Raw genomic sequence first — 17,989 nt, 5'->3', positions numbered from 1 at the left:
ATCCCGTTCCTCTTCAGGCCCAAGAAATGAGCTTAGTCTCTGTTGCCAAGCAAAGGAAGCACCTGCCAGCAATATTTATACTGCTCCTGTTCCAAATCTGCTTTTTGGAGAGTCAAAATAGTCTGTCTCCTATTTCTCTGACTCAGAAACATTGCAGGTTTTCTCTTATTGAGAAGATGCCAATTTTAAATGCCAATATTCTGTTATTGCAAATCCATGGCGATGCATTCTGCTTCCCAGACGGTTTGTTCCTCTCGCTTTATCGTGGTATAAATGCTTAGGATGGGTCGCCAGCCCAGGCAGGCTCAGCACCTGGGGTTGCTCTGCCTCTTGTGGTCCCATCCAATTCCCATCACTCTGTGCTCACATGTTTGCTGATGGGCATGACAGCATTTTAAAATCATTCAGCTCTCAGTAAGTGAATAAGACAGGACTAAAAATACTGGGTTAGGTACCTAAAGGTATCTCTAAGGATCTAGGTCACTGTATCTCTGTGAAACTGTAGTTAAATCTGTTTACTGATCCCCAGTACTCTTAGCCCTGTCGGAATATCTGAAATGTCACGGAGTGTTGGCATGTGGAATGGTGTCACTTGTCAGAGCTAAAGGAACAATGCGTAGTGAAAGGCAGGGCTTGTTTCAATATTTTAACTGCAGCTCTGCACTGCACCAACGGTACAGCTCCCCGCTCAGCTTAGAGGGATTGTGGGGATTAGAGAGACTGCTGTACTTAACTGTTTCTGGACTAAAAGCTTAGGGATTTCTAATGAGGAAGTGCCCTGTATCTTCCATGCACAAAGGACAAAGATCCTTGGTCACACCTAAACGCTGGTGTTCAGCTCCCACTCTGGTCTGTCCGTGAAGTTAAAATCATTGCTCAGGGTTAGTTATTGCGATGGAGACCTTCAGCATCAATCAACTAGTCAGACTTTTTCTCCTAAAGATCTCACAAGTCCTGGTTTCGCTATAGAGGAGAATAATTATTCTGCAAATTTCTTTTGAGGGTTTTTTTCCACATGCTGTAAAGAAATCTATTATCCTTGGTAAAATCTGTGTTTAATAATTAATGCTAACGAGTTGGCCTGGCTGTACTAGAGCAGTTGTGCCATCAGCATTAGTGAAGTGTCATAAATACAGCTTCATACTCTTCATTCCTTGGGACAGATGTGGATGCAAACCGGGAGCTGCCCTTAACCCAGCCGCCTTCTGCGCACTCGTCCATCACCAGCGGGAGCTGCCCGGGGACTCCCGAAATGAGGCGGCGCCAGGAGGAGGCCATGCGCAGACTTGCTTCCCAGGTACAGACATACGCATCCAGGGATTACGTTTTGGTCCTTGGGAAAATGTCAGTTTTAATGGAACCTCTTGGAAGGTCTCCTGCCTTGTGTCACTTGATGTGCTGGAAAAGGTCTGCATTCGGGTGCTTACTGGGAGAGTCTAGAGGAGAACTTCTGGAACAAGTTTTATAACCCGAGGAAAGTTATTTCTGTGCAATGGAATTCCCATTACATAAATACAGTCCCCTTCTTCTCTGAAAGTCTGTCTTGCCTGGCTATCACACTTTATCATTACAAGTTTTGTGATGTGACCTAGTTACCAAGATAATTGTAATATTTCTTCAACAGTAAAAACAGAATTGCCAAGCGTTAGGCCAGCGTTTCATTCTGAGAGGAGCGGGGATCGTACGGTGGGGAGGGGTCGGCTGTGAGCTTCACTGCTGCTTATGCGCACTTAGATAGGTTTTGAAAAAGCCAGCAAACCTGCTCACAACCTTCTGAGTGATACACAAATCATTTGCTGCTGTGAGAAGAGTGGATCGTATCTAACACTGTCACTGTAGGGGAGATTTACAGCTTGAGATTCAGCCCTGCTTTTCTGGTGGCGGGAAGCTGCCATTATATTGCTTTGAAATCCGAGGAGCTTGCTCCTCCCACACCTTTTGAGAGGATGCATGTAGTTAATGCTTTCCTGTTGCCTGCTCCCACTTTGGAGAGGAAAATATCGAAGTCTTTGTTCTAAATTATTGCCGGGACGGGTTTTGCTTGGGCTTTTTGTGCCAGATACTGGCTTGTCCTGTCTGCTTTCTGCTGCACCCAGCTGGCAAGGCAAAGAGTGTGCACTATCTGCGTAAATAAATATTGAGACTTGATATTCTCCTCTTCCACATGGAGTTCTTGAAAGGAATGGAATGGCCAGGTCTGCTTTTGTTCAGGACGCATTAGTCATCGTATTCCTTGCAAATCTTAAGCATTACAGACTACAGTAAGTGTGCTATCTCTGCTTGAGATACCTCATCTATCTCGCCTCTCTTCCCATGAGTGCTTAAGTAATCCTGCTGGATGCGTAATTGATAAATGGATACAAGTTTAGCTTCAGTTTCCTCCTGAAAAGGGATATGACTCTTGCAAACAGCATGTCCTATCCACTGTGTAGATCATACACTGAAGGGGTTTTTTTGCATCTCTGGTCACTGGAGAAAAGAGCAAGGAGCAATTTTTATAGCCAAACATAAAGCAAAAGTAGGTTGTTACACCTTGGCTGCAGACTCCTTTAAGAAAGCCCTGCCAGCATTTTTCTGCAAGACAAATCCTGTGTTTTGTATTCAGAACATAACAAATGGCTTGGGAAGATGTACTGCCTCTTGCGCTAGCAGCAGGATTACAGATACTCGGTACGATTGTTAATCTCCCCATAAATCTCAACTACTGTAAATGCAGGCAGATTCCAGAAGTAACTGTCACCAGCTTCCAAATGTTAAGCCTTCATGAAAAGATCAATGCCAAGGCTGATGAATTGACCTTGGAGAACTTGGAATCACTTCTTCTACTCAAAGAGCTGACACAGCACGCGAAACTTCTGAATAGCTTCGTCCTGTTTAGCAAACAGTTCCTGGGATGAGTCAGAGCAGCAGCACACGGCTTGATTCAGCAGTTGGATTCCTTGGGTCTATTCCCAGTGTTGCCATTAGCCTTGTTGGGATCCTTGGAGACCAGCATCTCATCTGCCTGCCTCCATCTCCCTGCCTGTAAAAGAGGAGCGATCCATGCAGGTTCTTTGGTATTTGGTGCTGGAAGGAACACGTAACCAAGTGCTGTCTGGCTGTCTGTTCAGAGCAGTTGTGTTCCAGGCTTCGGTGTGTGCCTGGATGAAGCCATGTGCTGAAATAATGCACATGCTTAAATTCAGAGCTTCATTTCCTGCCACAAAGGGAGGGTTTTTTGCTGAAAGTATAGGATGTTTTTGTTTGTTTGTTTGCTTTTTATTAGTTTGGGTTTTTTTTGAGCTCTGTGTTCCTGCTGCTGATTCTTTGTCATAAACAACAATTCTGGTTTTATTGCATCAGAGCCTTTCCCAGAACTGCTGTGCAGCACGCTACAAACAGTAACTTTGATGGATTATCAAGCCTCAGGAAGGGAAATAAAGGCAAATAAAATGGTTTGGGATGTTTGTCAAATTGATAGCTGGAAGTTGTGTGCCTTGTGCACTCTCAGTAACCTCCTGAGTAGTTCAGCTCAGCATCACCGCTGATGAATCCTTGCTGTCAACAGCAGATAAATTGATTTGCTTAGGAAGAACCATGCCGTATGATGTCCTCCTAGATAAAACAAACACTGACTGTTCCACCCCAGCTGTGGGTTTTGAAGTCTCTGAGTGACACTGGGAGAAAAAGGATTACTGACCTGGCAACGGAATTGAAAATCCATTAAAATAACAGTGCTGAGCTCTTTGTTCTATATGCATTTGCTCTGTTCAGAAACACGATCACACACATCTAACTTGCCTTGGAGAGATCGTGAGAATTTGTTGTTCATAAGAGCCTTTGAAGATGCTGAAGTCTTAAACAGAGAAAACACACTGCATGTCTTGGTAAACAATGGTAAGAATAGCTGGTGAGTAAGGCTGAGGAGCTGGGTTTGCCCAGCCTTGAGAGAAGAAGGCTTAGGGCAGACCTTATTACCACATACCAGTACATAAAGGGTGTCTGCTGAGAGGATGGAGACTCCCTTTTTACAAGGAGTCACATGGAAAAGGCAAGGGGGAGTGGGAATAAGTTGCTCCTGGGGAGGTTCCAGAAGAAAATGTTTCCTCATGAGAAGAGTTAAACATTGAATAGTCTCCTCAGGGAAGTGGTATATTCCTCTGCACCGGCCACTTTTAATGTTCAGCTTAATGAGGTGCTGGGCCACCTCCTTTAAACTATAGATCACCTAAAAGTTTGGATCAGATGATCCCTGAGGACACTTCCAACCTGCCATTCCTTGATTCTAAGATAGCTGCCTTATCTAGATGTCTGATGCCATGTTCTCCAACAGACATTCTTGGGCACAGTTTTGGGAAGCTCTTCATACAGGCGAAGCTAAAGGCTGTCCACAGCCTAATCTGAAAAGGATGAGAAGAAGGGAAAAAGTGGAATGTCCTTCGGTGCAGGAGGAAGGGAGAGAAGAGCAGCGTCTTCCTGTATCAGCTGTAGAACAAAAAAAGAATCACTCATGACCTACTTAGGAGAGGTCTTGTTCAACTGGCTGAAGAAAAAAGAGCCCAGGGAAGTGAAGACTGACCTGTAGTTTGGAAAAGTATTTCTTGGACGTGTATGTTTTATGGTTGCTTTATGACTTGAGTCAGAAATGAAATGGGGAAGAAAGTGTTGACAGTGATGAACAACCCCATTGTCAGGGATTTGTTAGGAGGTAGATAAGCTTTGTGCAGGTGTTCCAGCTGTTCCACCTCTGCTTGCACTGGGCAGAGCAGGATGTTCTCGGGTTGTGCTGTGGTCATTGTGCTACAGAAATGCAGAGCATTATGAAAGCAGATTAGTAATAGACTCCCAGCTCCGAGTGGCACTTGGCGCAGGCTCCAGAATGCCAGTGGGAAGCACGCCGTCCCTCTCACCCACTCCCTTCCTTCTGAAAATGTCACTTATCTCAAAACTCAGAAGTTTATGATGACAGAAATGAAAGGTGAACAGTTGCTTTGCCTCCTCTGGATTATTCAGGGTTGTGCTTCTTTGCCTGTTTTTCATGCAGTAAGTTCATGGGGGCAAGGGTTGCTTTTAGCTCTCGCTGTTAGAGATGAACAAGTCATTAAATTTAGAAGTAACCAGCATCTGCCTAGCAGGAGCTCCCCTCAGTCTTGCCGTACTGGAAAAGAGCATTGTTTTACTGTATTCTGAGGGAGCAGTTTGAAGTCGTCCATGATTTCTAGTTCAGTGTTCATCAGCAAACTAATGGAGAAGAAGAATGCTTAGAAATTAGGCTGTTTAGGAAACCAGGTGTTTATTTGTCCTCCAAATCTATGGCAGGAAAACTGCATCCAACTGGTTTAGGATTTAACTGAAGTTTTCTTCACCAGTGGGTCCTAGGAGGAAAAAAAAACATCAAAACCAGAAGGCAAAATTCCCTTCCTCCCAGCTGCTGAGGTTTCTCACATCTCCTTCCCTCTCTTTGGTTGGAAATGGAGCCTTTTGCTGGAGAACCGAACATGGTAGGAAGGGTTGGATGCTGTTCAGGGTTTGCGGTACCTATTCTTTTCTCCTGAAAGAATGAGAGAAAACAAGGAGCATAACATGGAGATGAGAATCATAGAATGGTTTGGATTAGAAGGGACCTCAAAGCCCATCCAGTTCCAACCTCCTTGCCATACACAGGGACACCTCCCACCAGACCAGGCTGCCCCATCCAACCTCACCTTGAACCCTTCCAGGAAGGGGATTGTTCTACTTGTTTTGTGGTTTCTCTTCCAGTCTTATGCAGATGTTGGGAGTGGGAGCAGGGGGGTTCTGCTGCGAGAGATGAGTGGAGAAAATACTGGAAGTACGATAACACCATTGTATAACTTACCTGAGCATCACCCCAGTCTGCTCAGAGTGTCCCGTTCCAGATCCTGACCAGCATTTTGGATGTGTTGAGGAAGAATACTGAATTGAAAAGGAGGAGTTCAAAGTCTGGCTGTCACACCAGGTGATTCAAGGTTGTGGTTGCATTGTGTTGAGGGCTGTTCATTAGGCAAGGATAAAACAGCGTGCCAGGAAGCTTTGGTCATCAAGAGAGAAAAGCCTCACTTTCCATTTCCTTGCAAGGGAAATATTAAGGATCTGGCAAAGATAATAGCTTCTTCACAGAGACTGCTGTGCATCAGTTCTCTCATTTTCAAGGTAACATTGATCCTCTTGCCAGGAATTGAGCTGGCACAGTTTCCTTTTTCCCCTTTCACTCATGGGCTTCTCCTGCCTCTGAGGAGCAGGGGTGGTGGCTGCTGATGGACTTACCACCGTGGGGCCATGTGTCAGACCCCGCTCTCCGCAGCGAGCGGGCCTTGCTGGGGAAGCTTCTTTGCAGCTTTTCCTCCGTTCCGTCTCAGCAGGGGTTAGTTCTGCAGTGAGGAGTAGAGAGACCTGCAGGGAAGGAAGACAAGAGCAGTTGTCTTGCCAGATCTGGCAAACTCTCAAAAGTCACGAAGAAGAATCCTCACATTGCAATACCCGTCTTGACGCTTGCAAATATAACGTAAGCATTTCTGGCAAAACTGCTTGGTTGGTCTTTTGTTTTAATGTAGATGCATGTGTTATGGAAATGAGTTTGCGGGATTGCTGAATTCGTTTCAAGTCTGCCCTCCGACAGCGAGCAGGCTGCCAGTTTGTCTGCAATGCCAGCGAGTCAAGCTAGACTTGGCTCCTTCCCTGCCGTAGATGCCTACCAGCTTTCCTGGTGAGCCAACCATGCGGAGCTGAATCCATAAGTGTAAACCCCTCTGCTGGTGGTTAGCGCCTGTAAACGCGTTGCCTGGTATTGTGGAGTGACTACAAAGTGAAATGGGGAAAAACAAAGTTGGGAGTGTGAACAATGAGGTTTTTAAACCTAAGATCCGTAGAAGGGCAGCACTGCACACCTCTCGGGTGTTGTGCCTTGCTTTGGCTGCCTTTTCACTGTTGAATGTGTTATCCATTAAAACACTTCACGACTTGCTTCCTCTGCCCAGGGGAGCGAGTTGACCATCACTTGGTCACCACGTGGCTGTCCTTGCGCTGTCACCTTTCTCTCTCCAAATGACACCAGGCTAGTGCGTCTCGGCTGGAGCGTGGCCTTAAAATCACAGAAACATTGAGGTTGAAAAAGACCTTTAAGATCATCGAGTCCAACCATAAACCCAACACTGCCACGCCCACCGCTGAACTGTGTCCCTAAGCACCACATCTACGCATCTTTTAAATCCCTCCAGGGATGGTGACTCACCCTTGCTTGTCCAGAGCTGGTCCTTCATCTCAGAGAATAAAAATGAGGGGCTTTCTCTACTGCCCCAAGCCTGTGTTAAAACAGTCTGACCCACAAATACATGTCCTAGGTGACCTCTGCCTTTCAGCAAGGGGCACCACTGCCGCTCAGAGGTACGATAGCCCAAGGTAAGATCAATTTAGCTCAAAGGAAGAAGTCTGAACTGTGTCCCATCTAATTAGGGTCACCTTCCCTATTTTCCCTGAAGGTTTCATCCTTTACTCGCAGAGGATTTTTAATGGATTGGCTACACAGTTTTAAATAACCCATTGAACAGCCACAGTCTTTGGCTTTCTGGATGTTGCGTGGTTGCTTGTGGTAGCTGCACTTAAACAAATGGGCCTGAAAGCAGCTCTGCTGCGCTAATGGGTCGTACCCTACGTCAAGCAGCTGGTGGAGGAGCTGCATGTCCATTGCATTAGCAGACTCAGCTGATGCTGAGCACGGCTGGTGGCTCCAGAAGCTCTTTTCCCCACCCTCCGTGCCATAAGCCGGTGTCGTTATCATTGCTGCAGGCATGTAAAAAGAAAGGGAGCGCTCCTACCTTACAGAGAGGTGGAGGGATTCATTACTTCTGAGCCTTGATGCCCTGCGACACTAATGAGTTTCAGAGGGCATTTATTGGCATACTCGGCTCTGTAAAAGTAACGACTGTTCCCAATAAACTGGGTCACCACGTACACACACGGTCATGTGCAATGGATAAAATAAAGCAGTGCTGATTTCCATTATTACAACCAGCATTACAGCTAGCAAATGGCATTTTGGCAGGTAAGAGCATTGCATTGAATTGATTTGAAGCTATTTTGTACGGGTCAAAAAAAGAGAAATCTTACTAGGTGCAGAAATGCTGTTCAAATCCAATGTTGGAGCCCCCTAAGAGCACCTGAGGAGCCAGGGTGGTGCTGTGAGCTCTGGGGGGAGCGAGGTTGGTCCTTTCGGGGGGTTGGCCGGCTGCCCTCCTTGCACAACATGCTTACAGAAGGAAGCCGAGGCAAATCACTCCAGAGCATGATGTCAAAGGAATGAAGGATATTCTTTCTCACAAATAGTGCTGGAGAACTGCTTAAAATTGGCCTGTCCTAATAAGTAAAAATAACTTATTTCTCTTGGGCCATTTTCAGCCCCTCTTTCTCCTTTGATGCTCGCGCTGTCCTTCCAGCCTTTCTCACATTGCTATCATCTCCTGCCTCTCCTGACATGTCATCTTCTCCTCCTTCTCCCTCTCTTCTTCCCTCCTCTTTGCAGTTCACTCACTTCTCACCCTCTCTACTTTATAGGTGATTCACAGTCTCTTTTGTGCTTCATTTTTTTCCGCTCTCTGTGCCCTCAGTGGCCTCTTCCTCCTGCTGCGTTGATGCAGCTCTGCCTGTCCTCATCCACTGATGTTTTCCATCATCCTTGGAAAAGCTGTTTTGCTTTTAACATGCGTGTTCCATACAGCAGCTGTTTCCCTAGGTCATGACCTATAGGAGGAAATCTCCCTTTTTTCTTATTTCATGGAATCCTTCCTTATCTGCTCACCTGAGCAGATCCTTCCTAGGTTAGGCAAGGATGAATGCCGGTGTAGTCCAAGCCAGGTGAAATCGGTAGCTTGGCCTCGGAGATCTGGGGTGCAGTTCACATGTCTGTGATTTAGAAAAGGATTTTGGTTTGGGGACGAGAGCTGCGGGAAAGATGTACGGCATCTGCGTGTCAGGATGGGACACTTGCCAAGTCCTGCATCCAAGAAAGAGGTGGATGAAGGAGTGAACCCGAGTGGAAGGACAGCAGAAAACATGGTTGGGATGTAGGGATGGTGAAGGTTGTGTGAGGTTGGATGAAGGGAGAAATGGAATCGGTTGTGGCAGAAAGGAGAGCAATGGCTGGTGATGGAAAGGTTGGAAGAAGAGTCTCCTGAGGACTGATGGGATTTAACACCTAAAGAGAATACGACTAATGGCTTTCATAGTTCTGCTTTAACAGTTAAGAAGATGAAGTTTGTGTCATTTCTGAGTAAATGAGAGTTTTGGTGCTCTGTGACCCCAGCTCAGGAGCGAATGGGGTCGTGTTGGATGTTGGCCATGGTCGGTGAGAAGCCGTGCTCTGCTCTTGCCGTGTCTGGTGTTTCTCAAGCTTTGTAGTTAATATTTTAATGAACTGGCTACCAAAAAGCTGCTCATAGATGTTCTTCTTTGGTGTGTGGCCAGCTAGACTCCTCAAATTGCTGTGGGAGAGGAGGCAATCGTTGAAAGGAAAGCGTGCATCATGCAAGTGTGAATTATTTTGAAGCTCCCTTTCGTTATGCAAGTTGGTAACTTTTGGCATTTGATATTTAATATAAACAACATTATGCCTTGGTTTCTCAGCGTGGAATCACTCAGCTTGTCCAAAATGCATTCTCAGCCCTTAAAAAATGACAGAAACAGATATCCTGAGCAGCTCTCTTGATCAGGGTGTTACTTTTCCTTTCCTTCTTTGTAATCCACTTCTCTTGCAGTAGGGCTGCTTACAGCATGGTCTGCTTGTTTGCAGTCCAGTGATTCCAATTGAATCAAACTTTCGGGCAAGGAATTTTTCAGCTTCCAACTATGTAAACATGATTTAACAAAGCTGATAGCTGCAAGAAAGGTTCAAGAGTTCTGGAAGTCCAATTTAGTGTTTACAGAGCTTCTTGCTATGTGATGACAAAGTTCAAATTGAAACTGTGATTGGAATAATTATGCCTTAAAAATCACACCTTAAATTGTAACAAGCAAAGCTCAGTGTTCTCTGGTGACAACACCCAGGCGTGCCCAAACCTTTGGAAGAGCTCGCTGTTTCCCTGGTGATTTCATTTTTCGTACCACAGTTTCCAGATAAAATTAAATGTTTAATTTGAGGATTTTGTTTGTGATGAGAGCTGGTTGGAACTTTGTCAAATAGATTTTAAAGCAAAGTAGTTTGATTTGTAGAAAATGAAGTTCTAATCAAGAGCACTATGTTTTCAATGAAAAGTGCATTTCCAGGCTGTACATATTCTTCTTTTTTCTAACTCTTGTTACTGCTTGGCTTGTCCAGTTGAGCAAGAGGAGAAGACACTGATAACGCCCTGGAATTACAGCTAGCGAATGGAGTGGTCGTTGCAGATGCAGAGGAAGGTCTGGGAGTAGTCTCCCGTATCCTAGAAGAGAATCCTAAGCAGTGGAGGTGGTAATCCATCCCTCTTGCTGGACCCCTAGCAATTAATAAAGTATATAAAATGAAATAATTGGAAGGAGACCTTCCCCAGAGCTTTAGTGGCTGGATATTAAAGGCGTTCACCTTATATGGGGGAGAAAGGCAGTCGACTAATATGGTTTTCTGGAGGTCTCTCTCATTCACTTTTCAGCCCAAGGGTGGAACAGGGGAACGCTTTGAAACCTTGAGAAGTTTTACAAGATCAAAAGACTGTTTCCTGCCCAGCTCTGGCCGTGGGAGCGAGGAGCCTGGTTTCTAGCAGCAGGCTCAGCTTGCAGAACTGGCTGTTGGCAGTTGCCCTGTGATTTGAAGGTAGAGAAAATATACGTAACACCAGGAGAGGCTACAGGAATCACGTGTGCGCAGTGTCCTCAGTTCTGTTGTCCTTCCCAAGTTCAGACCCGTGCTTTCTCCAGCAGTATTTGTGTTTCTGTCTGTGCTGCAGAGCTCCAGGGCAGTGGTGGTTCTGCTACAAAACTGATCCCACCTGCCTTGCCGGGATATTTTTGGAGCCTGTCAGTGGCATTTGAAAAGCAAACCCTGTGAATGGGAGCTGAAGAGCGTTTTGCCCTGGCAGAGGCTCGCGCCACATGGCCAGGAGGGGCTGCGAAGAGCCTGGTGCCAGCACAGGAGCAGGAGGAGCCGGTGGCTGGAGCGGTACCGGTGCAGCCTGCCAAGCGTTTTGCAAGCTGAGGGAGATTTTGTGGGCCTTTTGCAAAAGGAAACAGGACAGTTGAGTGATGGCACTGAGAAGCTGTCAGTGGTTCTCTGCTTGATTTAATCAGTGGGCAGAACGTGGTGGGTTCTAGCAGTATTTGAAGAGGTGGGAAAATTGGGTGACTTGGGAAAAGAGGACAGTTTTCTTTTTGTTCTTTTAATTGAATTTATTTTCTGAATGAAGAATGGGTTCACCTTGGATGAGGAATGTACAGGAAGCCTGACATCCCCCCGTTCACGGGGATCTGTTGTTCGCAGACGCTGCCTCGCTGTAAGGTCCTCGTCTTGTGCTCTCTCCCTGCTGCTACAGAGCTTGACATTTGCAAACAGCAAATAAAAAGTCAGTTCAAGAAAACAATCACAAGTTATTACTGACGCCACGTCCTTAAACGGAGCTCAGAGCACAATCCTATTGCTCCCCGCTCTGCGTGGTACTTCAGAGATGTCAGTTCCTGTCAGCGTCCGTCTCCGCGAGCAGCTACAGCTTAATTTCATTTATTCCTCAAGTGGCAGGTCCAGGCATTTTTCAGGATCAGTGCGTGTTCTTACCAACTGATTCGTCTGGATTCTTGTCGTGGGTCGTTAACTCTGGGTGTTCCTAAAGACTTCGCCTGCCAGAACGCATCAAACTCCCCGAACACAACCGCTGCTGTTAACGACTCATGGCTGATGAGGATGCATTTTTTTGTTGTTTTTCTCTTTGCTAGGTCGTCGCGTACCACTACTGCCAGGCCGATAATGCCTACACCTGTCTGGTGCCGGAGTTCGTGCACAACGTGGCCGCGCTGCTCTGCCGCTCGCCCCAGTTCGTCGCCTACCGGGAGCAGCTCCTGCGGGAGCCCCACCTGCAGAGCATGCTCAGCCTGCGCTCCTGCGTGCAGGACCCCATGGCCTCCTTCCGCAGGGGAGTCCTGGAGCCCTTGGAAAACCTGCACAAAGGTATGGTGATCACACTCCCCACGCTCTCCCTGAGCTCCCGCTTCCCTTTGGTGATTAGTATTGTTAAAATGCTGCTTAGTTACATCCAGGCTTTGGAATGAAGCCTGCATCTGAAGAGCTGTGGGCAAGAGGTGAGGTCTGGAGAAGCTGAGAATAGGCCATTGTGATTGCTTGGAAGCAAGGGGTTAACCACCTCTCTCTTCCTGATGTTTGATTGAGATCCACAGATAAAAAGCAGCGTGTGGATGAAGCAGCGTGCGTTTGGCTTCTTTCTTCCCTGTCCCAAACGTGGCCTTGCAGTTCTGAAGCTGAAAACAAGCAACAATTTCCACACACAGCTCTGCTCGTGGCAGTGGGTTCTCATTTATTTATTCTCAGGGTGGATGTTTTCCCTCTTCCCAGCTGCTATTTAGTGGGCTTTTGAGAATCTGAAGCTTTCACCAGAAGAGACGACACCATGGAAGTCTATAGATGCTCTGTGCAAAGCTTGTAGGGTAACAAACCTTACCTGGCTTTGGATTTCAGAGGTTGCTTTTGTCTCTTTTTCTTTCTTTCTTCTGCAAGATACAACTAATCTGTTGTGACAATCGCTACATTTAAGATCTTTTCTTGTTGCCATGAAAACTGCTGGAGTGTTCCAGAGTCCGGATCTCTGTTGTCCTTCAAAACCGTGCTTATTAAAATTGCGTGCTGCAAGTTGGCTGCAAAAATAGTTCAGATAATTTTGTTACCACCCTACATACGACAGCGTAGGAGCCGATGTGGAATGAATGCAGCTTCTACCAGATTCAAAGCTCTGCTGATCAAATCCAGTTTTTCAAAACGCAGCATCCAAACTCTGAGCAGCAGCAGCTGAGTCCAACCCGCGTGGTTCCACCAGGCACAAAGCGTGTGTCGTGCCAGCGCTGCTCAACAGCAGTTGGTTTTCCTGGCATGGAGAAATGTCACTGTAGGAGCTGCATGGCCACTCTTCCTTACCAACGCTCCTGGAAAAAAAGGCACGTTTAGGAACCACTGCTCTAAAGGAAATTAATTTGTGGCTCTTACAGTAATTCCTCCTGAGGTGTTCTAGCCGTCGAGTTCCGAGCATTTTGGAGGACGTTTGTTTTTCTCGCCAAGCAAGTTGACCTCCATCTGGTCCTGAATTCTTGGAGTGGAAAAATTTTATGTAAAAGCTGATTTTTTAACTTGTTGGGCTCTGCAGTCAGTGCAGCTGCAGGGGAGCTAATGGCACAGACTCCCGTCCTCTGCTGATGGGGAGTGCTGGCAAGCTCATTTGCATCAAGTGTTTTGTAACAAAATGAACGGTGTCTGGAAATTGGTTTTCAAATATATAACATTTAAGACTCTGTAAATATATCACCAGGTCTTTTACAAGGTGCTGTTGAAGTTTTAATGCTACTGCGACAAAATTATTGCACAGCCATTAATGGTGAATGTCACCGAGAGAGTTAGATTAATGTTTCTTAAATATAATATATATGTATGTATAGATATTTAATCTCAAGGAATCTAAATAGTATATAGGGGAACAAAGTTCTGATTCTTTCCCCACATTCTGCTGCTCTTCTCTCCCTCAAGCTTTATGAGAAACATGAGATGTGGGTATGGAACTCAGGCACTACATTCACTCCAAGATTTCAGAGGGTTGTAAAGTGTATTTCCTAGTGCGCCAAATAATCTTGCTGAGAGGTTAACTGGATCTGCGGTAATTTTAGTGCAAAATAGGTGGGGTTTTGTATGGAGACACCATCTTCGGAGGGGTTTAAAAAACGGGGAGGTGAAGTGCGCAGGGATGGATTAGTAGTGGAGAGGTACGGTTAGACCTGATGATCTCAAAGGTGTTTTCCAACCATTTCTAGGATTAAGACAGGCTGACGTAAGAGATTAAAACCAAAACTACAGAGAACTGCTGATGCTGTTTATTAAAACTTACCAGAAAGATACTGGTTCACTTTAAATGACATTGGTCTTTGTGGAAGACTTAATCTGTAAGAAGATGATTAGCTGGTTTATCTGTGGGATATCACGGCTGTGTGTGTCATAACTAAAATACATATAAGAACTGAAATAGTGTGTGTGTGAGCCTCCCTCTGAGTATACACTATTAATGTCATCAGAAAGGTGCTGCTACTGAGTTTTTCTCCTTCAGTAACATCTGGTGATGCTTTAAAACATTGTAGTGACTTTACGGCACATTTTCTCACCGTGTGAAGCGGTTCAAATGACTCCTTTTTCTCTTTCTCTCAGAGCGGAAGATCCCTGATGAAGATTTCATTATATTAATCGATGGGTTAAACGAGGCTGAATTTCACAAGCCAGATTATGGAGACACCATAGTATCGTTCCTGAGCAAAATGATTGGGAAGTTCCCTTCCTGGCTGAAGCTGGTAGTGACGGTCAGGACGAGTCTGCAGGTATGCTGAGACCGACAATCATGATGACCAGAGTAGTGTCACCATGGCCTTTGACAGAGAGATCTTAGTGGATACCTGGATTTGCTTTAGACCTTTTATTTCAGCTTATCCTTCTGGCTCTTTTGTACTTGCGTTTACACTCATGTCCCCAGACTCACTCTGCGGTGTTGTGAGGGTCTAATCCAGGGTCATTTTCTTATGTCAATAATGATTGTTCAGCAAATGGTTTAGTTCATTTGAGTGTGACAGCTCACGTGCCAGCAGGCTACTTGCTTGCTGAGCATATTAGGAGGGTAGAGCATCTGTCAGCATGTGCTGCTCCCAAGCATCCTCTCCTCTGTGTGGGAAGGTGAAGGAGTGCAGATCTTCATATTCACTCCATGTGACCCAGAGTGTGGCAGTGGGATTGTTTCAGCCTAGAGGAGTCAATGTCAAAGAATCACAGAATGGTTTTGGTTGGGAAAAGACCTTTAAGATCATTGAATCCAACCATCAATCCAGCCCTACTAAGTCCACCACCAGACTATGTCCCCAAGTACAACATCTACTTGTCTTTTAAACACCTCTGGAGATGGGGACTCAATCACCACCCTGGGCAGCCCCTGCCAGTACTTGACAACCCATTCAGTTAAGAAATTCCTCCTAATATCCAACCTAAATCTCCCCTGGTGTGTCTTGAGGCCATTTCCACCTGTCCTGTCAGTGGCTATCGGTGAGAAGAGACCAATCCCCACCTCGCTGCAACCTCCTTTCAGGCAGTTGTAGAGAGCGATGAGGTGTCCCCTCAGCCTCCTTTTCTATTTAATGAATAACAAATGCTGCCAGCATGAGTACCCTCTTTTTTTCTCTCTCTTTGTAGGAAATAATTAAGCTGTTGCCCTTCCACAGAATATTTTTGGATAGACTGGAAGAGAATGAAGCCATAGACCAGGACCTGCAGGCATACATCCTTCATCGGATACACAGCAGCTCAGAGATCCAGAACAACATCTCACTTAACGGCAAAATGGACAACACTACGTTTGGCAAACTCAGTTCTCACCTCAAGACCTTGAGCCAAGGATCCTATCTGTACCTGAAACTCACTTTTGATCTCATAGAGAAAGGATACCTGGTACTAAAAAGCTCCAGCTACAAAGTCGTCCCAGTTTCGCTGTCAGAAGTTTACCTATTGCAGTGCAATATGAAGTTCCCAACGCAGTCTTCCTTTGATCGGGTTATGCCTCTCTTGAATGTGGCAGTGGCATCTCTGCATCCATTAACAGACGAACATATTTTTCAGGCCATTAACGCAGGTAACATTGAGGGCACTTTGGAGTGGGATGACTTTCAGCAGAGGATGGAGAACCTTTCTATGTTTCTTATCAAACGTAGAGATATGACGCGAATGTTTGTTCATCCTTCTTTCCGAGAATGGCTTATTTGGCGAGAAGAAGGTGAAAAGACCAAGTTTCTTTGTGATCCTAGGTAAGCAAACGATCTGAGAAATCAGAGCTTACAAATGTGTTTTTATGTTGTTATCCGAATCCTTTCATTTTATGAGGTCGCACATGGCCGTGGATACCTGACTTTGGTCTGTGTGCACTGTAGGTCTCTAAGGTACCAAGTACAGATGTAGATCTTTATGTTGTTCGTGGAAAGAAATAAACACCTCTGGGTGCACAACTGAGTCAACAAACCTGAGAGGCATCTTCACAATGAGATGGGCTGCTCCTCAGGTTGAGACTCCAGGTTGAGTAGCTCCTGCACAGGCATCACCAAGGCTGTTAGTGGTTCAGCCAATCACTCCTGCCAACTCAGTCTGGAGAAGGGGAATCGCCCTCCCTTTCTCCAAAGGGATTGAAGCCACGTGAAATAGAGGATAAGGAGCTGTAGGATGAGCTGTGTGGATACGTCTTTGGCAGGTGGCTTCTTTTTGAAGTTGCCTTCCTCATATTCCTACTAAATGCCTTTTTGAAAGCAAAATAAGGAACAGAGTCAGGCTGTGGCAGTTTTAGACTGTAAATGCATCTGTAATCTCTGTCCTGATAGCAGCTGAGTTCCTGGCTTAGCTCACAGGGAACAGAATTTAATCATGGTTCGCTTTATATTCTCTAAATTCAATGATCGCTATTAACAAAGTTATCTTTGTTTCTACTGAAGAGTGGAAACAGACGCCCTGACTATAATTCTAGTAGTTTATCCCCATATGTTTCACTCTATTTGGCCTGCCCGTTACCTCAAATATGATTATAAAAACCAGGGAAACACTCAGATTCAAGGCCGTGTCAGCGTGTCTCCCAGCCCTTCTGGTCAGCCTGAAGAAAACAGGATGCTGTCTGCTGGAGCTGCACAGCTACCTGGCTGGTGGGAGCAGCTGGAGCTGTTAGCGGTGTCAGAGCCATTTCCCACTTGAAATTTTGTGGTAAACAGGCTGCAGTAAGAAAAATCCTGGATAGCTCCTCCCCATAGGCATCTTCTCTGGTTTAGTGGGTTCTGCACAACAATCCTATCGAGGAAACCCTTTGCAAAGCGTCTCACAGCAGCAGATGTCTTTATATCAATCAATGTTAGTTAGTTAATATCCTGCCTTGGAGTCATTAAGTGCGTGTTGCTGCAGAATGCTTTTTGACCGTTTGTGGCGTTTACGCCTGTGGAGCTGAGACCTTTCTCCCTCCCAGCCACCCCCACCTGGCGCTCTGGTTTTGGCCAGCGTGGCTCTAAGAGAGCTTGTCGTCAGCCGGGTGAGGGGCAGCCGGAACGCCTGGCAATTAGTGCTAATCACAGAGCACTTGCCATAACGAGAGGAAAAATCAGTACTTCCCTTCATTACCGGGCGAATAAAATGAAGATGCAGGATGCTGCGCTGGCGGGTAACGCCTGTGTGTTGGGTGCTGCGAGCGGTAGCCGCGCAGGCGGCTGGGTGGCATGGGGCTGTGGCCCTCTGGCTCCAGAAATCCTCTTCATTCTCACTAAGAAGGGTAGGAGCATCCTCAGAATCCCCAAATTCAGAATGAAACTCAAATTGTGCTGCTTTTTGGGTGGTTTTGCGCTGAAAGCAGGAGTGTGATCTCAGCACGAAGGCCCGGATCGGCCCGGATTCGTTCCCGGGTCACTGGTGATGTGACGTATCTCAGCACAGGGTTTGATGCTGCCTCTCATGAACATCACGAATGCGTCGCACTGCCCTCAGGGCTGTTCAGGAGACTTGCAGGCATCACTTTTCATCCTGTATGTGCATATAATGAATTAATGGTGGCTTCAGAGTGCATGGGGAATGCTCCTGCTCTTTGCCAGCAGGGAATCCCTGCAGTGCGAACCCGACCCAGCTTCTTGTTCCCAGCAAAAACAAAGTTACAATGCATGTAACGGGTCCCACCGCCTCGAGTGTGAGTCCATTCGTACTGGAGGGCTAATAAATATCTCTAATGTATAATGTACACTAATTGCATTATGCTCTGCTGGTCGATAA

The 17,989-nt window shown here is 46.1% G+C and overlaps 1 protein-coding gene across 12 annotated transcripts in view; it reads left to right on the top strand.

Annotated features, from left to right (window-relative positions):
- Window positions 1–17,989, top strand: part of TANC2 (tetratricopeptide repeat, ankyrin repeat and coiled-coil containing 2) — a 171,813-nt gene that overhangs the window by 119,693 nt on the left and 34,131 nt on the right. For all 12 annotated transcript variants that reach the window (XM_069876945.1, XM_069876943.1, XM_069876942.1 and 9 more), the window contains 4 exons: window positions 1,164–1,297; window positions 11,890–12,121; window positions 14,372–14,538; window positions 15,398–16,005. In XM_069876945.1, coding sequence (XP_069733046.1) covers window positions 1,164–1,297; window positions 11,890–12,121; window positions 14,372–14,538; window positions 15,398–16,005 — 1,141 coding nt within the window. The remainder of the gene's footprint in view (window positions 1–1,163; window positions 1,298–11,889; window positions 12,122–14,371; window positions 14,539–15,397; window positions 16,006–17,989) is intronic.

The sequence above is a fragment of the Phaenicophaeus curvirostris genome, chromosome 26 (assembly GCF_032191515.1).
Source record: "Phaenicophaeus curvirostris isolate KB17595 chromosome 26, BPBGC_Pcur_1.0, whole genome shotgun sequence".
Classification (NCBI taxonomy): domain Eukaryota; kingdom Metazoa; phylum Chordata; class Aves; order Cuculiformes; family Cuculidae; genus Phaenicophaeus; species Phaenicophaeus curvirostris.
Note: the sequence above shows the minus strand (reverse complement) of the source record. Positions and strands in the feature narration are given on the sequence as shown.